This window comes from Danio aesculapii, chromosome 2, assembly GCF_903798145.1.
Source record: "Danio aesculapii chromosome 2, fDanAes4.1, whole genome shotgun sequence".
Lineage (NCBI taxonomy): Eukaryota > Metazoa > Chordata > Actinopteri > Cypriniformes > Danionidae > Danio > Danio aesculapii.
In genome coordinates, this window is record NC_079436.1 from 2,334,351 (window position 1) to 2,359,057 (window position 24,707).

A 24,707-nucleotide genomic window follows, 5' to 3' on the forward strand; every position below is an offset into this window, starting at 1 on the left:
AACTCCTGATAAATAATAATAATAAAGTGTAACACATATCAGTTGAGGACAGCTAAACAATAGTGTTACACTCATAAAATGATTTGTGCAGCTTGTTGAAACTACTTATTTAGAAATTGAGTTGAAAAAACACAATTCCTGAGGTTTTTTGGGGCCAACTTAATTGTTTTATGTTCAATCCACTTAAATGATTATGTTAACTGACTAGATTTGTGTCGGGACAAGTCTTTTTTACAGTTTACCTTAAAACCTGTTGCAGACCCTTCGGCAAGGCATATCACATTACAAACATCACACAAATACATGAACACGTGATCACAACACTGAGCCCTACACAACTCTGTGTGTGTATGTGTGTAAGTCCCTTCCCCCAGCAGCTCTCGTAACCTCTGTGTGCTCCGGCGACAAGCCTGTAAACCACACCGGGGCTATTAATTAATTAATGGCCTTCAGTCCAGTGCCTGGCGTTCTCAGAGTAGCATTAGGAGACGCAAAAAAGCATTAATGTAGAGGGAGGTGGCCGTTTTTTCCCAAAGGCTATCAATCACCTGCACTATTGTGGTCCTGCGCAGTTTTGTTTTGTCCAGGCTGAAGGAAGGGGAGGGATGAGACGTGGGAGAAGAAGAGGGAAAATGGCGATGGAGGGGCCTGGGAATCAGCCGCCATCCCTGGTCCCTTTACTGATGAGCGTAACGGCGGTGTTGATCTCACATCATTTCTTTAACGCGGCGGCACAGATACCAGACCCGGAGGTAAGACCTGCTTGTGTTTTATGGGGCCTAAACTGCACTGCTGTTGTCGTTCGTTCTCTTTTGTATCGAATAGACTAGATGGCGAGTTTTTATTTTTATGGCAGTCAATACACTGACATAACTGCGGCGGTCTGAATGAGAGTCACATGTGGGTAAAAACAAATAGATATCTTTGATGGACTGTTTTTGTAATTCTGTTAGCATTCATTCTCCTTTTAACTGTAAACACATGGGGTCCTACCATACACCCTGTGCAATAAAGCGCAAGATGTGTTTGGTGCGATTTGTTGCTATTTTCAGACCAGCGCAACTGTCATTTTCATGTATTGTGCACCACGTTGTTTAAATAGCAAATCAATTTGCGCCACTTTGTGGACTCATGGGTGTGCTGGTCTATAAAGGCGCATTGTTGTCGCGTTGCTATTTAGACTGTAACAGAACAGTCCGGGTGCTTCGGTTTCCCCCACAGTCCAAACACATGCGCTATAGGGGAATTGGGTGATCTAAATTGGCCGTAGTGTATGAGTGTGTGAATGAGTGTGTATGGGTGTTTCCCAGTGATGGGTTGCAGCTGTGTAAAACATGCTGGAATAGTTGGCGGTTCAATCCACTGTGGCAACCCCTGATAAATAAAGGACTAAGCCGAAGAAAAATGAATGAATGAACCTTATTCTATCCAGCACGGTGGCTCAGTGGTTAGCACTGTTGCTTTACAGCAAGAAGGTCACTGGTTCGAGTCCCGGCTGGGCCAGTTGGCATTTCTATGTGGAGTTTGCATGTTCTGATAAGTAAAGGACTAAGCTGAAGGAAAATGAATGAATGAACCTTATTCTATAAATCAATCACATAAAATGGGTCAATCTTATATATATTCGTATGTTTTATACTTATAATTATTGTAACCCTTTAATTATTGACAACCCTAATTTATTATCCGAAAAATAACAAACAAGTGCGAAAGGTATAGAAATATTGATATTACAATAATCTTATTTATAATATTATACTGAGACCCCTCTGAGCAGACACATAACATCATAAGATTAGATTTAGGTCGCCAGCATCTAAGGACGTTATTTTGACGTCCAATAATGACGTGAAATGACGTTGATATTTTGTTGATTTTAGGTTATGTTGGAAAGTGACCAAAATTCAATGTCGAGCCAACAACTTAAACCAACGTCATATTGGCGTCAAATACTGACATTTGTTCGTTAGAGTGGTAACGTCCACACAATGTCAAGCTGTAACATGATTGGACAATGATTTTTGGAGTTTTTAGGTTGCGTTGGAAAGTAACCAAAGTGCAATGTCTGTCCAATGTCTTGACGTCGGCCTGATGTTGGGTTCTGACGTCAACCTGATTTTCATTTCCTATCAAAATGGCGTCGGGGTACAACGTCAATCTGACGTCATGTTGACGTCCTGTGCTTTGGGCTGGTTTCTTTGAAGATTGACTTAGACAATGAGGGATTTTTAATCAAAACGCTTAAGGACAACTGATTCCACTCGACATTGTATTTTTTTGATCTGGGGCTGTGCATACATTAACCCATTTTAAACTAATCTGTTTTCAATAAAACAGCTGGATGAACTCACTGCCACTCCCTGGACAATTCATCAAGTGTTGCGATAATTATAATTATAATAATTGCAATCATTTCACTGACGTCATACTCATGTTACTAATAAGGTCAGCCTTGGTTTCATGTTCATGTTAGCCAAATTCGTTTCTTTGCTTGTGGTCAAGACCAAAACAACCTCAAGAATCGTGTTGATTCAGCTCGTAGTTTGAGCAAGCAGCAAACATCTTGTTTCTTCGAGTGAATGAGAGCATGTGTTTTAAATTCCAGTCGTTCCTGTAGTGCCTATACCACTGTCACGGTGCTTATGAAAGCAGAATTCATGGAAAATAGAAGAAAACTAATTGAAGTGAAGAGGTGACAGGAAGTGAAGAGTAGAAATAAGGCTTTAGAGGAGTGATTGAAAACGCTTTAATCATGTCAGCTATCCACCTTTTCCTATTACGTTCGCAATTATGGGATGAACTTCAGATTTTAGAGAAGCTCTCTTTTGAAAAGACTGAAACAGATCAGTTCAAATTATGAGGCTGCGCTACAAATAATCTGTCAGTCTGATTGATCGAGCTTTGTATTTATCTTTATGTGCTAGTTTCGAACAATGTTACGGTTGGAAGTTAATAACGTTTTAAAAATAAGAATATACTTAAAGGAGCTCTTTTCAGTCCTTTTCCTAATTCGTCTTGTATTCTGCTGCACATAAATGAAAAGAAAAACCTGCGTGTGCATCTGTGGCCTGCTCTCTCTGTGTTATTTATCATATACCCTATGAATAATTCATTGGAGTGCATCAAGAATCTTTTGTTTTCTCCTCAAATCCTCACATCTCATTCAAGGATTGTTTTTACACAGATTAATTTGATCAAATTTAATTTAATTACATTTCGAATAACCAGTGTTTACTGTGCTTTTTCTTAGAGAAAGCTATTTTTTTCCTAAAGAAAAATTAAAATTAAGACAACATTCATTCAATTATTTTCATTCAGCTTAGTCCCTTTATTTATCAGGGGCCCCCACACGCGGAATGAACCACCAACTTATCCAGCGTACGTTTTACACAGCAGATGTCCTTCCAGCTGCAACCCACTACTGGGAAACACCCATACACACTCATTCACACACACTCATACGCCACGGCCAATTTATTTAATTCCCCTGTAGCGCATGTGTTTGGACTGCGTGGGAAATCGGAGCACACCAACACAGGGAGAACATGCAAACTCCATACAGAAATGCCAACTGGTCCAGCTGGGACTCGAACCAGCGACCTTCTTGCTTTGAGGTGACAGTGCTAACCTCTGAGCCACCATGGCACCTTAAGAAAACATGTAATACATAATATATTATAGACAGAATGTTTTTTTATAGTGATATTTAACAGATGCTGGCAATATTGATGTGTAAATATTATGGGTAATAATAATTAATGGCCTCTTTCAATACATTTCTTAATGTTTTCATGGTAGTTACACCCATAATTGGTGGTAGGTGAATTGTTGTAGGTCTGAACCAAGCGGCAACCTCCCGCTCTCCCTCGGGAGGCCAATACGGAAGTAACTGAAACTGCAATTCATCAAAATTCCGCTAGTCCTGGCTCCATAATAGAGCAAAGTGCAATTGAGCCCTCTGCTAGAATGGCCAACTTTACAGCAGAAAAAAAGGTGTTTACAGCCTGGTACAAAGAACGATTTTGGTTCATATAGCTATTATTACCCTCCATGACAACTGTGAGGGGGGTGAATTTTTTTATAACTCATCCATTTCCTTTATATTAGGTTATATTAAGTTTGCATAATTAAGGGCGTGGCCTCTTGAGTGACAGCTAGGTCTCGCTGGTCGCCGTCACTTCACCTCAGCTGAATCCGGCAGATTAGCCACTGATCTCGGCATATTCATCGTATTTTTGTTTTGTTTTATGTGGCTTTACACAGTCAGCTGCCTTTTGGACTTATTTCTTACAATTATCAGATGATATGGGATGCTGTGTGCATTTAATTGTGCTCACAAACCGTTCACGTGGCCTCCGTTTCCCATATGAGTAAAGTTATATACTTGTATACCATCTCTATAAATGTATTTGTTTTATTTAAGATCATTTATCATTAATATTTTTCTTTAGACCCATAATGCACTCCAGAATGTGACAGATTGATTTGCTGTAGGCTCTAGAACAGTCATCTGAAGCGTTGTCATACAGTGTTATGCTGGAGTTTATCAATAGTCTTGCATTTACTAACACACACACATCTGAAGTGTTTGGAAGTATTTCGCGTTTTCCTTCTGTAGAAAAACATCATAAGAACAATGTTTAGTGGCTCAATGTATTACTACAGTGTTTTTGAAAGTCTAATCACTTTACTGATATAGTGTACAGCCAAGCACATGTGGTCAGAACACAAACAAGTCGCAGGTAATGGAGTATCAAGCGTTTCTCCCAAAGTAAAGTCTGTCTGCCAGGTCTAAGCAAAGTGCCAGCAGGTGTCTGTAGCTCCGCCCACTCTCCGCCTCTTTGCCCTTGTTTGGTATCCCGCCGTGGGTGCGATGACGCGCGAACAAAATGGCGACGGTTGGCCGCGCCTACTTGTGGCTTCTTTTGCGCTCTTCAGAAACCTATGGGTGACGTCACGGATACTCCGTCCATATATTTTACAGTCTATGGTCTGAACAGTCCACTACTTGATTGACTCATTTGGTTGATTTTAACCAAGAATGGTAATTTATTTAAAATAAATAAATAAAAATAATTAATTAATTAATAAATAATAAATAAAAATAAATAAGTAAAAATAAATAAATAACTAAAAATATTCATTCATTCATTTTCTTTTCAGCTTAGTCCCTTTATTAATCTGGGGTCGCCACAGCGGAATGAACCGCCAACTTGTCCAGCTTATCCAACTTATATGTTTTACGCAGCGGATGCCCTTCCAGCTGCAACCCATCCCTGGGAAACATCCATACACACGCACATACACTACGGACAATTTAGTTTACCCAATTCACCTATAGCGCATGTGTTTGGACTGTGGGGGAAACCGGAGCAATAATTATATAATTAAATAGATAAATAAAAATAAATCATATTATATAATAAATCAATTAATAAATAATAATAAACACGAGTAATAAACATGATTCATAATTACATAAATCCAATTCGCAAATTCAAAACTCGATTCGTAAATACACAAATCCAATTCGTAAATTCAAAACACGATTCGTAAATAAATTAATCCAATTCGTAAATTCAAAACACGATTCAAAAAATACACAACTACAAATCATTTGGTGAAAATATTTATGATTTTTACTTGTGTGTTGTAATTTTGAATCGTGTTTTGAATTTACGAATTGTGTTTTGTAAATATGAATTGTGCTGTGCATGCAGGAATTTTATTTTGTAAATATATTCTTTTTGAGACTGATCTGGCTTCATAGAATGTACTGTCATCATGGCAAAGATAAAAGAAATCCGTTATTAGAAATTAGTTATTTACACTGGAATATGTGCAGACTGATGTTTGACATTACAACATCCACCTGTCTAATTTCGTTGTCAATTTCTTTGTTAAAGATGGCACCTTAAATAAGAGTCTACAGTTTTATTTCTCTAGAGCGCAGAGGAGCAGCGACATGTACATTACAAAGAGAAATATCAATATGTGATCTACTGCCGGTTGAACTCTCTGTGTCACACAGAATAGCGATTTCAGCTCATGACTGATTAACTGTCAAGAACATTGAATGACTCGATAAATCTTTAAAACCAACAGGCCATGTGTTTCTACCCTAATACTGATACTCTTGCTATTTTATTGGTTTCTCAAGCTCTTGTTTTATCCACAGAGACAGACAAAACACAGAAAGATAAGCTTTTAAAATAGATATTTGTTACACATTCCTTCAGAAGTTTTGGTTTGGGCTCTTTTCCCTCACTTATCTACTGTCAATTTTTGTACTGTGTTGTCATTTAGAGGCATCATTTATTCATTTGCATTTGAATTAGTCCATTAGTTGAATTAGTCGCCACAGTGGAATGAACAGCAGGCTATTACGGCATATGTTTTAAGCAGCGGATGCCCTTTCAGCTGCAACCCAGTACTGGGAAACACCCATACACTCCCACATTCACACACATACACTATGGGCAATTTAGTTAATCCAATTCCCCTATAGCGCATGTGTTTAGACTGTGGGGGAAACCGGAGCACCCGGAGGAAACCCTCGGCAACACGGGGAGAACATGCAAACTCCACACAGAAATGCCAACTGACCCAGCTGGGACTTGAACCAGTGTCCTTCTTGCTGTGATGCCACAGTGCCAACCACTGAGCCGCCTATCAAAGGCAAATGTCAAACATATTTATTAGTATTTGAGTAACACTGGTAGAAAATGTCAGAATTCAATATGGAAACACATCAAACGATGATCTGACATTTAAACAACACTCATGTCTACACAATTGATTTCATATGAGTAATTCTGTGCTTGGCCTTCAAAATAAATTGATAATCTGTACAGTATTCATGCATTGCAGGTTCTAATGTAATATTTGTTCAACTAAAACCCTAAGCTGCGTCCTAAATGGCACACTATACGCTACTTGACAAAAGTATCGTCGTGGATCTCAGTTGTAAGAGCAACAAATAATAACTGGACTTCTAGTTGATCATTTGGAAAAGTGGCAGAAGGTGCATTTTTCTGATGGATCATCTGTTGAACTAGATCAATCATCACAAATACTGCAGAAGACCTACTGGAATCTGCATGGACCCAAGATTCTTACAAAAATCAGTCAAGTTTGGTGAAGGAAAAATCATGGTTTGGGGTTACATTCAGTATGGGGTATGTGAGAGTTCTGCAGAGTGGATGATCAACATCAACAGCCTGAGGTATCAAGACATTTGTGCTGCTCATTACATTACAAACCACAGGAGAGGGCAAATTCTCCAGCAGGATAGCGCTCCTTCTCATACTTCAGCCTCCACATCAAAGCTCCTGAAAGCAAAGGTGCTCCAGGATTGGCCAGCCCAGTCACCAGACATGAACATTATTGAGCATGTCTGGGGAAGGATGAAGGAGAAGGTGTTGAAGATGAACACAAAGAGTCTTGATGAACTCTGGGAGTCCTGCAAGAACGCTTTCTTTGCCATTCCAGATGACTTTATTAATCAGTGATTTGAGTCAGTGCAGAGATGTATGGATGCAGTCCTCCAAGCTCATGATGGAGTCAGACACAATATTCATTCTGTTTCCACTGCAGCATGACCACATATTCTATACTGGACATTATTGAAGGTTCAGTGACAAGACTTGTGTCTAAAAATCATTTGGGTTACTTACTACTTATACTACAAAATGGCGTAGAATAGTGCATAAGCATGCGATTTGGGACGCACCTATATTGTATTTGATTAGCTCGGGTTATGGTTATCCTGTTTTTATCATAGTATTACTGAATTTAGCCCATATACAAGTGAAGACAGAATTATTAGCCCCCCTTTATACCCCCCCCCCCCCCCAATTTTTAGTTTAGTGCAAAGAACATATTTCTAATCATAATAGTTTTAATTCTCAAATCCTCCTTTGAGCAAGTTATTTTGATCGAGAATTATTCACAACATGGTCTTGTCAGGGCATACAGAAGGATTTGAGCTGGCCTTCTCAGAGTAGACACTGCTGCCTCAAGGCTGGTTTATACTCAACAGTTCCGCAAGTTTAATTGGGTTATCGATTTTGACATCATCGCAATGTTTTTTGAAAAATTTTTTGTAGCCAATTCTGGCCAAACTGGGTGAATTTGCATGCGACACCTTTAGAATCCAAAATAGTTGCCTTATGTGAAGTCATTAGCTTTCTTTTGAAACAATATATTAGGCATGGGGGGCTGGTATACGTTTTTAACAGTACTGTATGATAACCTTTGATAAAAATATCTCGTTATCACAGTATTGTGATTACTGCTCTAAAATAAGTCCTTTTTAAAACGTAAGGGTAAAAACACCAAATGTTGCCCCATTGATCACAATATATTTTATTTTATGAAACATTTTTGATAGTTTGGAGCAGTAAACACAATAATTCAACTAAATAATTCAAGTAAGTAATTGACTTTTAATGTCATTAATTTCAAAAACACCGATTTCTTTGAAAACTTGACAAGACATCTTTGGAGATCTTTCTTTTCCAACACGATCTCACAGCAGTTCTTAAGGTTTTGGTTTAGTGGCTAATTCGTATGAATTCGTTTCATCTCATTCGCACAATTTAGTACGATTTGCTTATCTCCCAATGACGGTTTTGTTTAGGGGCGGGGTTTGGGTTTGGTCACGCCTCCATTTTAAAATTTTACATTTTTGTATGACTGAACTCACACGAATTAGCTACTAAACTGACAAAAGATAGTAGTTACATTACATTACAACGTTACATTAATAGTTACTAAATTTCCTCATGAGATCAGGCTGTTCTTTTCTGTGCATATAAAGTCACTGCCCTGTTCAGGTCTACAACATGCTGGATGTTGCCTTATAAGCCACTTGTTTTTCAAATGTTTTCTGGATCGTAGGCTGACCAGTTGCTTCTGATGTGGAGGCTCCTTTGTTGCTGGAGATACGGTTATCAATAAAAACACACACACACAAAAACGTAAATATATAGTAGGAATGTTATAACAGAAAATTTCAGTGATTTTAAAACCTTAACTTTTCCAAAGCTCGGTAAAAATTGGTTATCATTCCATGCGTAGATCTGGGGATGCGGTATGCGGTCTATACATAGAGTCGTGATTTCCAAATATGAAGTGCTGCTGACTGTGGAAGATCTCAGGGATCTCCAGATTCGGAATTGCAAAAGGCACAGAGCCTCTGGAGTGGTACTCTTGACATGGACAAACTCTGGAACGGTGGATAGTACTGTGGGATTGAATCATCCGTCATTCTACAATTCCCACAGTAAATGAACAATTTAAAAGCACAGAAAAAAAAATCAATGGACTTTTCCAGAGTCCAGAGAGGAATATTGTCAGGCATTAGGGAGTTGGGATCTTTATTAAGTCTGTGACGAAAGATGACCTTTAAAGCCTCATGATTAAATTTCACTGAATGACATTGGGGATGATTCCCCTGATGCGGACGAAGAAGAGTTTACTGCTGATTTCATAGGTAAGGTCTAGCTTTCTGGAACAAACTCCACTGTTGGCAAGTGTAATGCTGATGTGTGTGTACTGTACAGTATATTGCACCAACAACCAAACCAGACAGTAACTAGACTTAACTTGAACTTGTCTCCTGTACAGTACAGAATGCGTTCAGCTTGCCAAATGAACATAAATCTTCGATCACTAGCAGTGCGATTTCTAACAAGCAGTTGCGGATTTAGGCATGGGCTGTTGCCCAGGGCGGCATCTTGCTAGGGGTGGCACAGAGACAAACACCCCACCCCCACCCTGCACTTCACTTTAGTCCGTGACACCCCCACATGACAACAGGTTTTAATCATTGGTTTCGTTCTACAATACTGGACTCAGTTTTCTACGAAGGTTTGAACTTTGAGAGTGTTTAAACAAGAGAGGAAAGTGTGAAGATGTTAATGCCTGTCTGAGAAAAGAGTATAAAGTGTGTAATGAGGGGTTTTACACCCTTAAAACATCTATAATAATTGTAAAAAATAGAGCTGACTACTTCGCAGAATTCACCTAGTGCTGGTTATTTTTAGAACGCGAATAACGAGGGACCACTGTATATATAAAACAATGGGGGGTCACATGACAATGCACCAAAACATGATACACACCAATAAAACCAGGACCAATTGCAACCAATAATAACATGAACATAGGAAGCACATGACAGATTACATGAGGGCACTGGGAGTCACATTACAGGAACCATAACTAAACAGGAAACATAACTTTGAATATACGACAAAATGAAAGACATACAGAATGCAAATTGAACCAAAAGCTGTGACAAACATCACATCTTTTTGTATAGGCCCTTCAATAATCCATAGTGATCTTTCACAGGTATTTTACATTTCGTAGTGTTGTTTTAGAGTTGAAAGAAAGGTCAGTTGAAGCTTGATGGAAAATGTATGGTGGTTTTCTGCCAGGACGTTTTTCAGATGTATTTCCTACAGTGTAGAATACATTAATTTTCAAAAGCATCTCCTTGACTGGAATCCTCTTATTTGGTTTCAGCTGAAAGTATGCGATACCGCATGAAAACAGAGGTTGCTAACTGTCTGATTGATGTCAATGTAGAGCCCATGCAGCTTAACAGAACAGAAAGGACTCAGTTCGGCACAGAGGGAGTAGTGTAAGGAATTTCTTTGGGTTTTCGGTGATATTTATTCACAGCAGGAGCGGGCTCAGTACACATCCCTGAGGCGCTCCGCTCTGATGATATTACGTAGTAAGTGTAGTAAGAAAGGATTTCTCTTCATTCTCTGGTTAAGATATCAGCCTATTGATCAGACCTATAAATCCATACTCCATAATTCTGAGGATATAAACACATTGGAGAGTTTCTGCATGTGAATTGTTAGCCTGGTTGTACAGTAAACTCAGTTGGTGTCAAGCTCCGAATGTCTGCACGAGCTGTAAACGCTCTATCTATTGATGTGACACGGCAGGAGGCCATGTGGAAATCTCAGACTTTATTGAATACGGCTGAAACATCAATAGTAATTTACTTTTAGCTGAGGGACATCTCTTATCTTCAGTCATACTGACAGGAAACGCTAACCTTATCTACCAAAAAATATAATGTTAATCAGTCAATACTTAAAACTAATGGGATGAATCAATACTAACTGTTAATGGGTCTTGCTTAGGGAAGCATTAGCATTTATTTTGGTTACCCTTAGAGGTTTGAACAAACCTTTATTATGTCGTTCTAATCACATCTGTTTAGGTTTGGAACAAAATTGAAGATGCTTTTAAATAATATTTTAGAGATTTCTGTCACTTCATTGAAAATATATTCCCCTCGAACCAAATAAACTATAAATTTGCTGTATTTTTGGGGGCTCGTCCGGGATTTTTAATTCATTCATTCATTTTCTTTCGGCTTAGCCCCTTTATTCATCAAGGGCAACTTATCGAGCATATGTTTTACACAGAGGATGCTCTTTCAGCTGCAACCCAGTGCTAGGAAACACCCATACACACTCATTCGCACACATACACTGTTACGCACCGTCTAGGGATGGTGCACATCATGAAAGACAAGACAATGAAAATGAAGTCAAAAATTTAGCTGACAAGGCCAAAATAACAAACAAAAATTCCTTTATGTTAAATCTCTAACTTACCTGATCAAAAAGAAAAGAAAAGAAAGTACAATTCACTACCCTAACTACCTAACACAAAAAAACTGAGGTCAAAGGTTTTACAAAGAAAATGGCGTCAAACTCCTTACTATCCCAATATATATACTATTTACAAACTGTTTACAAAACAGGCAATCATATTTAAAGGACAATCCAAAAAGCAATGTCAGCAGGCAACAAAGGTCAAACAAACCAGTGGAACAAAGTATCATAAACAAAACAAACACTAACACAAAAAATACTCACAAATCTCAATATTCAGACTTAACACATTCAAAAACCGTGGCCTATACTACATACAAAAGTATCAACAAACACAAAGCAAGTGACCAAAAACAAGATGGCTGCCAAGGAAGTAGTGTCATGGCTTTTTAAAACACTGTAGGCCAATCAGGAACAAGCAAGCTGGAAGTGGCCAATTAGATGTGTTCTAAGCAAAACAGAAAAGACAGATGAGACAAGACGAATATAAGGTTGTAACAACACTACAACCAGTTTAGTTAATCAGTTCACCCCTAGTGCATGTGTTTGGGCTGTGGGGGAAAGCGGAGCACCCATAGCAAACCCACGCCAACACTGCGAGAACATGTTCAGTCATTTGGGATGTAATCTATGTTGTGCGGTTTAGGACTCTTGTGTCATTTTTACATATACATGCTGCTTGAATGACGGGTTGATAAATATTCTTCACCCTCTGTACGCATTGCTAAATTATCAGCAGCCTATTATCATGCAATTTTCATCTCCACAATGATTGGTTGAAATACCCAATTCCATTATCTGCTAAAAGTCAATACTTGACTGTAATCAGCTTTTTTCCCTCAACACAGTTTAAAGTCTCAGGCTATGGATTTGCCTCCCACCTCCCTCTGTTTTTCTCTCTCAAACTCAAAAGCAGAGTTATCCGAATGGTTGTAATTGCATCTGGAGATTCAACATGTTCACAGGAATGGGTAGTTGTGATTCTGACTTCGGTTTTGTTTAATGGTGTTCCAATGGCTTACAAACCTGAAATCAAAACGCTCTTCTACCTCAAAACCTTTTAATTTTTATTTTAAACATTGTCATACATATTGACAACGGTTTAAATATTAAGTTTAGCAAAAACATGCAACAAAAATAATATATAAACTCAAACTTACATTAAATACAATAATAATAACTCAGCAGGCACATGATGTTAACATGACGTCAAATATATGTTGTACCCCAACGTCGTGGGGACGTTGCATTTTACTTGGAAATGAAAATCAGGTTGGGGTCATAACCCAATGTCAGGTCAATGCCAATGTCCAACGCCCAATCTAAAATCAACCAAATATCAATGTCTAATCAAGTTACAGCTTGATGTTGTGTGGACGTTACCACTATGACGTCTATCAGACATTGGATTTTGGTTGCCATACCTGACGAATAAATGTCAGCATTTGATGTCAATATGACATTGGTTTAAGATATTGGCTTGATGTTGGATTTTGGTTACTTTCCAACACAACCAAATATCAACGTTATTTGACGTCATTACTGGACGTCAAAATAACGTTGTCCTTAGCCGCTGGTTAGACATTGAATTTTGGTCACCTGACATCACAATCTAAATCTAACCTAATAATAACGTCTTATGATGTTGTGTGTCTGCTCGGAATATTAAATAATATGGGAATTACATATTTGTCTAATCTATTTCTCCTCAAAATCTTTCTTCCCTTGCTGCATGAACGTCATTTAAATCATCATATGGCATTTGGATTTAGTAGTATGATTATTCAAAGTGCTTTAGGTGGTTTATTCATCTCATGTAAGTGTATTATTAGGAGAAAAGTGGGACTGGAGGGTCTGTGTGTCCGACCTGTCAGCAAGAGATCCACAAAAGCCTGAAAAAATGTGTGACAAAACTGTATTAACTATATATAGCATTGAACATAGTGCTAAAAATTCAGGCGGGAATCTTTGTTTGTCCTGATAATGCCAAATGTCAGTAAAAATGGGCTATTTATATGTAGCCAGTGACAGTGTGCGTGCATGCTGCAGTCTAACTTAATTCCGTATTTTCAGCTGTAGAATATATGGACATTTTAATTTTATTGGACCAGGAACAAGTTGTATTAAATGTATTAAAATCCATACCTAAAGTAGCATGTTTTAGAACTGATACTACTTCTATTAAAAACTTAGGTACAGTTTGTGCTGTGGTGGCGCGGTGGCTCAGTGGTTAGCACTGCCGCCTCACAGCAAGAAGATCTCTGGTTTGAGTCCCAGCTGGACCAATTGGCATTTCTGTATGGAGTTTGCATGTTCTCACCATGTTGGTGTAGGTTTCCTCCGGGTGCTCCGGTTTCCCCCACAATCCATACACATGGGCTATTGGCGAATTTAATAAACTAAATTGGCCGTAGTGTATGAGTGTGTCTGTGTGTGTGAATGTGAGTGTGTATGGGTGTTTCATAGTGCTGGGTTGCAGCTGGAAGGGCATCCGCTGCATAAAACTTAACGTGCATATGCCGGAATAGTTGGCGGTTCATTCCGCTGTGGTGACCTCTGATGAATCAGAGACTAAGCTGAAGGAAAATGAATGAATAAAGGAGTTTGTGCTGTTAACAAACCAATAATTACGAATTTTAACTAAATAAGCTACTAATTTGCTGTATTTTTGGGGGCTCGTCCGGGATAATTTAACCCATTTTTAAAACAATACCTAGTTATTAAGGTAGTAGTTGGGTTATGGGCTAAGATTTGTGATGCAGAGTAGGATAATAAAGGATATTTACTTTTATTAGTACTAATAAACAGCCAATTTCTTGGGTAATAAGCCACTAGTTCAGGGATGACCAACCCTGTTTCAGGAGATCTAGCGTCCTGCAGGTTTCAGCTGCAACCCATAACAAGAACACCTGCCTGTAATTATCAAGTGCTGTTTAGGTCCTAATTAATTGTGTTTGATCAGGGTCGGAGCTGAACTCTCCAGGAAGGTAGCTCTCCAGGAGCGGTGTTGAGCACCCTTGCACTAGTTAATAATTAAGAAGAATTGACCTCTGTTACCAAGCTCTCCTACATATTTCACCTTAAAATATTGCAATAATTTTGTGTTGTTAGTTCAGTATTATATTATGTATTGAGTATGAAATGGGTTTGAAATGACATGGGGGGTCAATAAATGATCACCAAACTTTCACTGTGGTTTTGGAACTTTATCTATTGTAAAGTACATATAACCAAACAGGACTCGACAGAATTTGTTATGCCCGTGTCAAAAGGGCATGTACTTTTTGGCAGATGAATCTACGATCATGTTGGTACATGACATCTCAACATACAAGACCAGCAGCTGCTCATCACCTCCAGAACCATGATGATTCTCTCCAATGTGGTCTCCAATGTGACAGGATGGAAGATAGTATCGTATAAGCAACTGCATCAATTTTTCTGCAGACTTTACAGTTCCCAAGACGATTTGTGTCACCAGATTTACTGGGCAGAACAAACTGACCTTCAGACCTGGAGACTGAGGACAAGTGAAGTGAAGTCTGTTTGCAGGTATAATAGTTCAGACCTAGGAAGAAGACTACAAATAAGACTTGGATTGATTGATTCCTGTTGCAGAAACATGGACAACTTGTCAACACTTGAGCGAATCCTTCATTCCAACTTTCCACTACAGCTTTGTATAACATAAACCTGCTAAATTATTCAAACAAAAGCAGCAACTCTTACTTTAAAGCTACTGTCACAATTGGTGTCTGTATGGTCCCCTGAATCTGTCAGAGCTGAAGCTAAGCATTCAAAAAGTTTGGGTTACACTTGAGTATAAATCACTTTGGTTTCTGTTTCTTGGACTTTAGATTACAGCTGCTTGTTTTGCCAATGCTAGATCTTGTACCGATGTTCCTGCTTCTTTGCCTGTATCCAAAATCACATGTTCAGTGTTTAATTTGAATAAATTATTATTTCAATTAAATTCAATTCAAGTTTATTTGTTTAGCTTTTTTACCGGTACCGGTTAGTGGATCAATTGGTACCGGGCCGCACAAGAAATCACTAGTTATTTCCGTTTTATTAATTATCCGAGTCTGAACGATCTTTTTAATATATAATTATATATATATATATATTTTGAAAAACAACCGTATTCTCTCACTTACTTTTCAGTCACTTGAGTGCCCAAATTTAACCCACATGCAGCAAAATGAGTAAGAAACAGACGTCTTTGGAAAGTTTCTTTGCTAAGGGGAAAAGAACCAGTGTAGGAACCACAAACTGCCTAGAAATGGATCCGCAACCCATTTGTCAACAAATCAGGTGAAACCACCATCTCTGTGCAAGAAGATCAACTGCTGGAGATCGCAAATGACGGCGACCTTTTAGGGGCTGTTCGCATATTGCGTCTTTTTTAGAGTTCGCGCAGGTTCGATATTTCCAATAGAGATGTGCGGCTTGCACGCACAAGCGACGTGACACAATCACACCTTCCAGACGCACCCAGTAAAATAAATTCCACGAGCGTACCACGAGTCACGTGACACGACCTGACCGATTAGCCTCAGCATGTATGGAATATACACATTTTGGTCGACTTATTACCTCAGACGAACACAGAACACTCAAACACTGCAGTGTTTTGTAATTTTAATCATAAATAAAACTTGTATCAGAGTGACAGCAATGTTTTGTCAGTTTGTCATCCACTGAGAAAACAGTTCTTGGTCGCAGAACCCCCCCCCCCCCCTTTTTTTTATGGTAAAATTGGCAAACGGTGATTGGTCCACCATGATAAAAAGGTTGAGGACCATTGTATTGAATGATAATTAGCTCGTTAATTAGCTCACAAGTACTAAACAAAGTTAATTCTTCATAGTAGGAATGTGTGTACTAAGTACATGATTTGAATATTCGACATTCCCAATGTAATCCTGGTATTTTATTTTTGTTTGCCAGCTTTTTAAATTCAGACATATTTTTTGTCAGGGACCAGGACACACCAAGCCAATAGTCAGCCATTCTGGCTAGTTGGTTTGGTTCCACAAGTCGCCTCTCATTGGGTTTATGTCATAACTTATTGGTCCGATTCAGCATGTAGAATCTCATCACCATCAGCTGATGAGAGCGATTTGATTGGTTAATCAGCAGCTAATCAGAATGTTGCCTGGTTTCTCTCAAGTTTTTTCTTTCTTTCACTTTCGTCAATTGGTGAAGTTTTGTTCCTGTAGCCATTTGCTTACTTGGTTTGGGACTTGTGGAGGTGCGCATTGATGGATTTGCTCTTCAGTGTTTGGACGTTCAACAGTAAAAATTAAAGCACACTGAACTGAACTAAACTGAACTTCAACTCTGAAAACTGGACTGGCACAGTTTCAACTTACTAGAACTTCTGTGTGGAGCTGCTTTGACACAACGTTCTCTACGTTATAAAAGCGCTGTAGAAATTAGCATTGAACTAAATTAAATTAAAATTTAGAAAAGTGACGCACTGCCAGGACAAAAGTTACTATTTATTCACATTCTGGAACCAAGCTATATATTTTAATCTAATACTGCCATTAACCAATATACTTTCAGCAAATGTAAAAGCCTATATTGCAGTTTCCAGAGTTCATTAAACACTACAAGCAGTTTTGATAATAGTTAGATTCCTGAGCACTGCATATTTAAGGACCGAGGAATGATTTATGAAAACGAGACTTGAGAATTGACATTCAGTTATTAAACATGTTTACATTATAATCAGTAATGTTTTTCAATATTTAAGTATTTGAGTAGATTTTTTTGTGACAGTAAACTGCTGGATAGCTCAGAATAACCATACAAAAATTACTTTGTGTTCTGTGATTCCAATCTTTTGAATGGATTTGATTGATTGATTGATTGATTGATTAATTTATTGATTTAACCTTCTCCTTATTTTGTCTACACATGGCCATCAAGCAGTTTCCAGCCTCAATGTTTCTATCTGCCGCTGTATTCACCATCAGAAAGCAGTATTTTCAGATCTGATGCAGTTACTGTACCCGTACTGTACAGAAAGTGGTGCATAAAAATAACTCTCTCTCTCTTTCTCTCTCTCTTATCCCATAGCTCCTGCCAACAGACCCACCAAAAAAGCCAGATCCTGTCACCTCAGAAACAGTGGTGTTTTGGGGACTTCGATTATGGCAGGTTGTGGGCATTTTCTCCATGTTCATCTTAGCAATAAGTAAGTTTCTGCAAGAGTTATTGCAATTAAAGTAAAAGTTGAACGACTTTCTTCCTTGGAACATAAAAGGTTTATTTTAGCCACTCTTTTCACAAAAGTGAGAACTCGGACTGTCAAAGTGACAAAACCCACTATAAATTCAAAAGACTTCTAGCACACACGTTTTACAGGCACTTTGGGTCATTTTATGAAGCTTGAACTAATCATTCTCCTTTCATTGTAACAGCATGGAAAAGAGCAACCTCTAAACTATTCAAAACTATACCAATCTTCCATAGAAGAAATGGATAATATACTTCTATGTACTTTAGTAATCAGAAAAACTTGGGACAGTAACGGAAATAAAAAAGAAAGTAGTGATTTCCAAATGAACTTTGACTTGTATTTTATCTGGTCAACTTCATTTCATTTGTAAATATACATCCTTTCCTGTCATTCAAACCTGAAACACATTACAAAAAAGTTGAGACAGGAGCAGTTTAGGGCTAATAATCAGGTAAACTAGTTAATTGATGTTATTTGATCAGCATCCAAGAAAGGTCTAGTCCTTTAGGAGCAAAGATGTCCCGAGGATCGCCAGTTTGCCAACAAATATATGAGAAAATGAATGAAATGTTTAAAAACAATGTTCCTCAAAGAAAGACAGGAAGACATTTGGATATTTCACCTTCAACAGTGCAGAACATCATTAAAAGATTGAAGGAATCTGAAGGAATTTCAGTGCCTTAAGGACAAGAGCGCAAGCCTAAGCTGAACTACCTTGATCTCCGATCCCTCAGGCGGTGCTGCATCAAGAATCCTCATTCATCTATAAGCCATATCACTACATGGGCTCAGGACTACTTTGGCAAACCTTTGTCAAGTACAACAATAGATAGTTATATCCTCAAATGCTAGTTAAAAATGTACCGTGCCAAAAGGAAGCCCTATGTTAACAGTGTCCAGAAGCGCCGTCGCCATTGACAGATGCTCGGAGGCATCTGGGATGGATCATCACACAGTGCAAAGGTGTACTATGGTCAGATGAATCAGTATTTCCATGCCATTTTCCAATTTCAGTTTTCCATGTTGTCCCATTTGTTTCTGATTCTGGGTTGTATTATATATAATACAAATGTAGTGTCATTTGTTTTTGTGGGGGACCTCTTTAAGCTGGGCAGGCTATGCATATATTTGCATGCATAATTCTCTATAAGCAGATGTCAAAATAAACTCTTCATTATTAACACGGTGAATCATGTTAAGTGATTAAAATTAAAATTCCCCCAGAACAAACACCGTTCACGGAACAAAGAGATGTGAGACGCTGCCTAATGTGAAGCACAGCTCTCTTTCAAACATGTCAAAGCTCTTCTTGTCATTTCACAGTAATAACGCTCTGCTGCATCTTCAAATGTCGAATCCCACGGACGAAAAAAGAGATCGAGGCTCGCCACGTGCAGAGACTCGCTGCGAAAAACTATGCCAACACACTGGAGACGGTGCCTCCCCTCAATGAACTGACAGAGGTGCCCGGCGGTGAGTCCAACTCTTACAGCTTACACTAATCTCACACTGGCTCATTTGCATTTGTTTTTGGTGTGTCATCTGCTCTTTTTTTTAATTCACAAGGATTCGTTAGTGCAGTGGTTCTCAATTCCAGCTCTTACACGCTACTGCTCTCTAGTGATGGCTATTAGCCCCCTACAGAACAAACCACTCTCAACAATAAGGACTGCTCGATGGCCTAGGGCCAGCATGCGAGACATTAAGGACAGTAGACAATGTCTTTCCTGGCCTGATTGGGTCAGTTTTGCCTTATCACTAAAGTTTAATTTGGCTGCAACTGTTTGTCAATTGTGAGCAAAAAGGGTGCTTTCCCACCTAGACGTTTGTTTTAGAACCAGTCTTGTTTGCCCGGTTAGCGTTGATCGTTTGGCATATGTGAAACCCGCAATTGCGCTCTGGTTGCACCAAATCAATCGGTCCAAGAACGCCTGAATGAGGTGGTCTCAGCTCGATTGAAATGAACTCTGGAGTGGATCTATTGTAGTGAGAAAGCAAAACGATCCCATAAACTAACGAACCAGGCTATATCACAGTGTATAATGGTTATGTTATAGGCATACGGCTATATGAAAAGAGAATTATGAACAGGGCGGGATGTCATTCCTACCAGCAAATGTGCATTTCGTGCCGAATATAAAAGTAAACGCATGCTGAAATATTACCGAGTGGTTTATTCGTTAGGAAATTTGACTGAAATTATCATCTGATATTTTTACATAATTTAATCGGTCCCACTTTATATTAAGTGTCCTTAACTACTATGGACTTACACCGAAATTAATAATTTGTTACAATGTACTTATTGTGTAAATACATGTATTTACTGTGTACTTATGCTTGATTAAATACCTGTATGTAATTACATCTGTAATTAAATTCTGTAATTACATTTGTAAATACACTGTCGACCATCCCTTACACGTTAACCCACCCTTAAACCTACCCATACCACCTAACCTGTCCATAACCCAACCCCTATCCCAACTCAAGAGCACCACAAGTGATCTCGGATACATTATGAACACAGTAAGTACAGTGTATTTATTTTTGTTGCAAGTACATAGTAGTTAAGGACACTTAATATAAAGTGGGACCATTTAATCTTATATTTATATTAGGCCTATTGTTTTGTTCATCTCTGCACTGACACCTCGAAAGAAAGATCAACATTGCAATCTGCTTCGTGATCTGACTGCAGTCTTGCTTCATCTGGTATTTCTCTCTCTAATTTAAGCCTATAATGGTTATTTCTAGCCAAAGTTTTTTTTTTAAGTAGATTGAGTAATTCAACAGATAGGTTTTTACAAAACTTGACAACTGAACAGAGGCTGTGTATGAGAAAGTCTGAACTCTCAGATTTATATTTGGTGACGATGTCTCTGTGTGTGTGTGTCAAAATTAAACTGCACATTCTCGCTTATAAAATATATTATTTACATCACAACTTAAAATTTTTTAATTGTCAGTTGTATTTAAAGAAAATTATGCTGAATAAAAAGTGTATGTATACAATTATGTTTGGCTTTTGACACATTTTTAAAAATATTTGGCTAAGAAATAGCTATTGACTTCTTTTTTTTGTGGGGCCAGTGAACATTTTGGCAGGGCTAGTAAAAATCTGAAGCCCTGGCCCAATCACACCAGTAGAAAAAATCCTTAGCGTTGAAGCAAGCCTTTAAATGTCACTTTAAGCTCAATACTAGTATCTTGAAAAATATCTAGTCCAATATTATGGGCTGTCATCATGGCAAAGAGAAACGAAATCAGTTATTAGAAATGAGTTATTCAAACTATTATGTTTAGAAATGTGGCTTTCCTTTAAACAGAAATTTGGGAAAAATATACAGGGGGGGGGGGATTAATGCAGGAGGGCTAATGATTCTGACTTCAACTGTATTTCATGTGTTTATTTCTGCTATTCAGTTCAGATGTTTTTGTTTCACCTAAAGTGTCGCCTGTCCTCTTCCAGTGCTGTTGACCTTTTCCTCTGCTTATCTTTCCTTCTTCTTCTTCCTCTGTGCATGTCTCTTGTGTGTCGATTCAGCTCTTGTGGAAACCTCAGCACTCCAGACGGTCTCCGAGCAGGTACAGGCTCACGCTAGCGGACAACTTCCTGCTGTCAGGGAAGAAGATGAACCAGCCAATCCTGGCACTTAAACTGACGAACTCTTACTGTCATGTGCACTTCCTGCTCTTTCTGCCTGTCTGTCTTCAGTCTGCGGTGCTTTAGAGTAGAAAAGCCTATGGGGGCTATTTATGGTGAAGGTGGTGAAATGCGCTGCATGCAGTGTTCTTGTTTTGCCTGCCATTAGAATCTGCTGTCAGTAGAAGAAAGTCGCAAGTATGAATGTGAATCTTTAGAAAAATTCTGACTTGGGTGCATCTCGGAAAATATAATGTGATGAACCATTAAAAAGCACAAATCTTTTCTTTTCTTCCTCTCTGTCTCTTTCCTATAAACATAACTTGGCATCAGAACTGCTCTGTACTTCCTGAACACACTTACCTGATGTTGGTCTTTTAATTTTTTAAATAAAAAAGGTTTGAGTAACAGATCATCAGTGTTTATTAGGAAAAAAAGATTTATAGGGTAAATATTTTAATACAACCTCAAATCAGACAAAGTTGGGACAGGATGAAGTAGTGATTTCTAAATTTACTTTCAAGAGTTCACACTTAGACAATACTTGACTATGGTAGCAGGTTTGGCAGAGAACCCTGAGCTCGGGGATAGATGAGCCCAAGGCATTGATGCCTGGCCAGTGAGCATTAGGAGGGCTATGAGATTAGGTAGTTCTCGAGAGCCACCAGATTTTTTTTATTTACCTCTATCTTGAAAAATGGTTCTATAGGAATCAATTCTGTATGAATGCGTTAAGTGCTTGTGACTGTTATTGCGATTCACTTTTGTCACATGTTTTGAACTGTGGGAGGGAAGCGGAGTATCCGGGGAAAACCCAAGCGAACACTGGGAGAACATGTAAACTCCGCACAGAGAGTGCTGGCTGGACTGGTTAGGACTTGAACAAGTGGCCTTCTTGCTGTGAGGCAGCAGTGCTAGTCACTGAGCCATCATGTCGCCCGATCCTAGGATTGAGGAGGAGGGAGAAGGGAAGGATATGGGGGGGGGGATTCATTCCCTATCTTTGTTCAAAACGTTGCAACACATTTCAGAAAAGTTGTGACAGGAACAGTTTAAGGCTAGTAATCAGGAAACTGGTGAAATACTGATGTGATTTGAAACAGGTGATGTCAACAGGTGATTGTAATTATGATTTGGTACAAGAGCAACATTCAAGAAAGGTCTAGTCCTTTAGGAGCAAAGATGGGCCGAGGGTCGCCAGTTTGCCACACTGTAAAAAATAAAAAGTTGAGTAAACTTACAATTTTAAAGCAACCGGCTGCAAAGAAATTTTGAGTTTACTCAACTTCAGTGGTTGAAGTTATGCCAAATTATTTTTTTAAGTTGACTGAAATGGCTGGGTTAAGTCATGACAACTTTCAAGCCTAAATTCATCTAACTTGTCATTATGAGTTTGCCTAAAATTAAACAGGGGTTGAGTAAACTGTAATAAATGAGTAGGCACAACTTAACAGAACTTCAGTTAACTCTTTTCTTAAAGTAAACTCAACACTGAGCTCAAAATATGTCCACCCAACTTACAATTTTGATTTGAGTTAACAATTTGTAAGTTGGATTTTTTACTGTGCAATTAATTTCAGTGAGTAAAGGACAAGAGCGCAAGCCTAAGCTGAACAACCGTGATCTCTGCGACACTGCATCAAGAATCCTCATTCATCTATTAGCCATATCACCACATGGACTTAGGACTACTTTGGCAAACCTTTATCAAGTATCACATTACGTAGTTACATCCACACATGCCAGTTAAAACGGTACTGTGCCAAAAGGAAGCCCTATGTTAACAGTGTCCAGAAGTGCCGTCGACTTCTCTGGGCTTAGAGGCATCTAGGATGGACCATCACACAGTGGAATACTGTGGTCAGATGAAGCAGTATTTTGGGCATTTTGGGGGGTAGAAATGAATGCTGTGTGCAATTAGACCAATGCAGAAAAGGGTCATCCAGACTGTTACCAGCAAAAAGCCAGAGTCTGTCATGGTATGAGGTTGTTCACTGTTTAATTTGTAAATTGCAAGGTCCCGGAACAGATCAGGGTAGCGGATCCGGCATGTTACCAGAGTAGGGAGAGGTGTTGCGGACGAAAGCGAAGAGCGGGGGTGGAGGGATGGATGGGGTTGGGCGTGGTTGGGTCGCAGATGAAAGTGAAGACCGGATGGAGAGGGTTGGAAGGCGCAGAAGAAAGTGAAGAGGGGGGGGGGGGGGTTGCGTGTGAGAAAGGGATGGGTAAAATGAGGTGCTGGATCAGATTTCAGAGGTACCAGATCCGGTTTGTTCTGGCACAAATTAAGCCCTGGGGTTGTGTCAGTGCCCTTGGCAAAGGTAACTTGCACTTCTGTGATTGCCCCATTATTGCAGAGGGATTTTTCAGCACAATATGTTGACATTTTTTTCCAGGGACACCCATCTATACGTATCAACAAGCCAATGCAAAATCTCATTCTGCACACATTATAAAGTCCTGGCTGTGGAGAAAGAGGATACAGGTACTTGACTGGCCTGCATGAAGTCCCGACCTGTCTTCAATAGAGAATGTGTGGCACATTTTGAAGTGAGTAATGCGACAGCGAAGACCACATTAAGACTTGTTTGCAGAAAGAATGAGACAAAATTACACCTGAAACACTTCATCACTTGGTGTCTTCAGTCCCTAAATATCTTTCAAGTGTTGTGAAAAGCAATGGCAACATTACAAAGTGGTAAATGACAACATTTTTTTGAAATGTGTTGCAAAAATATATTGAAATACATGTTAGCTTTGAAAAAAGATCATGAGGAGAGCAGTAAATAATGTTTGTTGTATTGTGTGCAATGAAATACAACTCAAAGTCAATTTAGAAGTCACTTCTTTCTTTTTTGTTCGCGGTTTCCAGTCTGTCCCAACTTTTTCTGATTTGGGGTTGTAGAATTTTAGCATTTGGTGTCTGTATGTTAGATTTGGTACTTGAGGAAGGCTAACAAAGGACAGATTGAACTGAGTGGCTCATTTAATAGTACTAATATACACGGATGAGTTTGAATATGATGGCCACCTGCCTAACATGCTGTTGCTGCTCTGCATGCTACTAACACAGCATTGACCCACTGAGGCATGAAGGTGTCCTGTGATATGTTGCACCACTATGTTAGCAGCAGATCCTGTCAACCATTTTGAAATAAATAAA

At 38.8% G+C, this 24,707-nt stretch overlaps 1 protein-coding gene across 1 annotated transcript in view; it reads left to right on the forward strand.

Annotated features, from left to right (window-relative positions):
- The first annotated feature begins 419 nt into the window (after positions 1 to 419).
- The window catches only part of tmie (transmembrane inner ear), a 44,346-nt gene continuing 20,058 nt past the window's right edge, over positions 420 to 24,707 (forward strand). Inside the window, exons 1-3 of the mRNA XM_056465600.1 lie at positions 420 to 752; positions 17,736 to 17,853; positions 19,222 to 19,371. Of these exons, the coding sequence (XP_056321575.1) occupies positions 606 to 752; positions 17,736 to 17,853; positions 19,222 to 19,371 (415 nt within the window). The 5' untranslated portion in view covers positions 420 to 605. The remainder of the gene's footprint in view (positions 753 to 17,735; positions 17,854 to 19,221; positions 19,372 to 24,707) is intronic.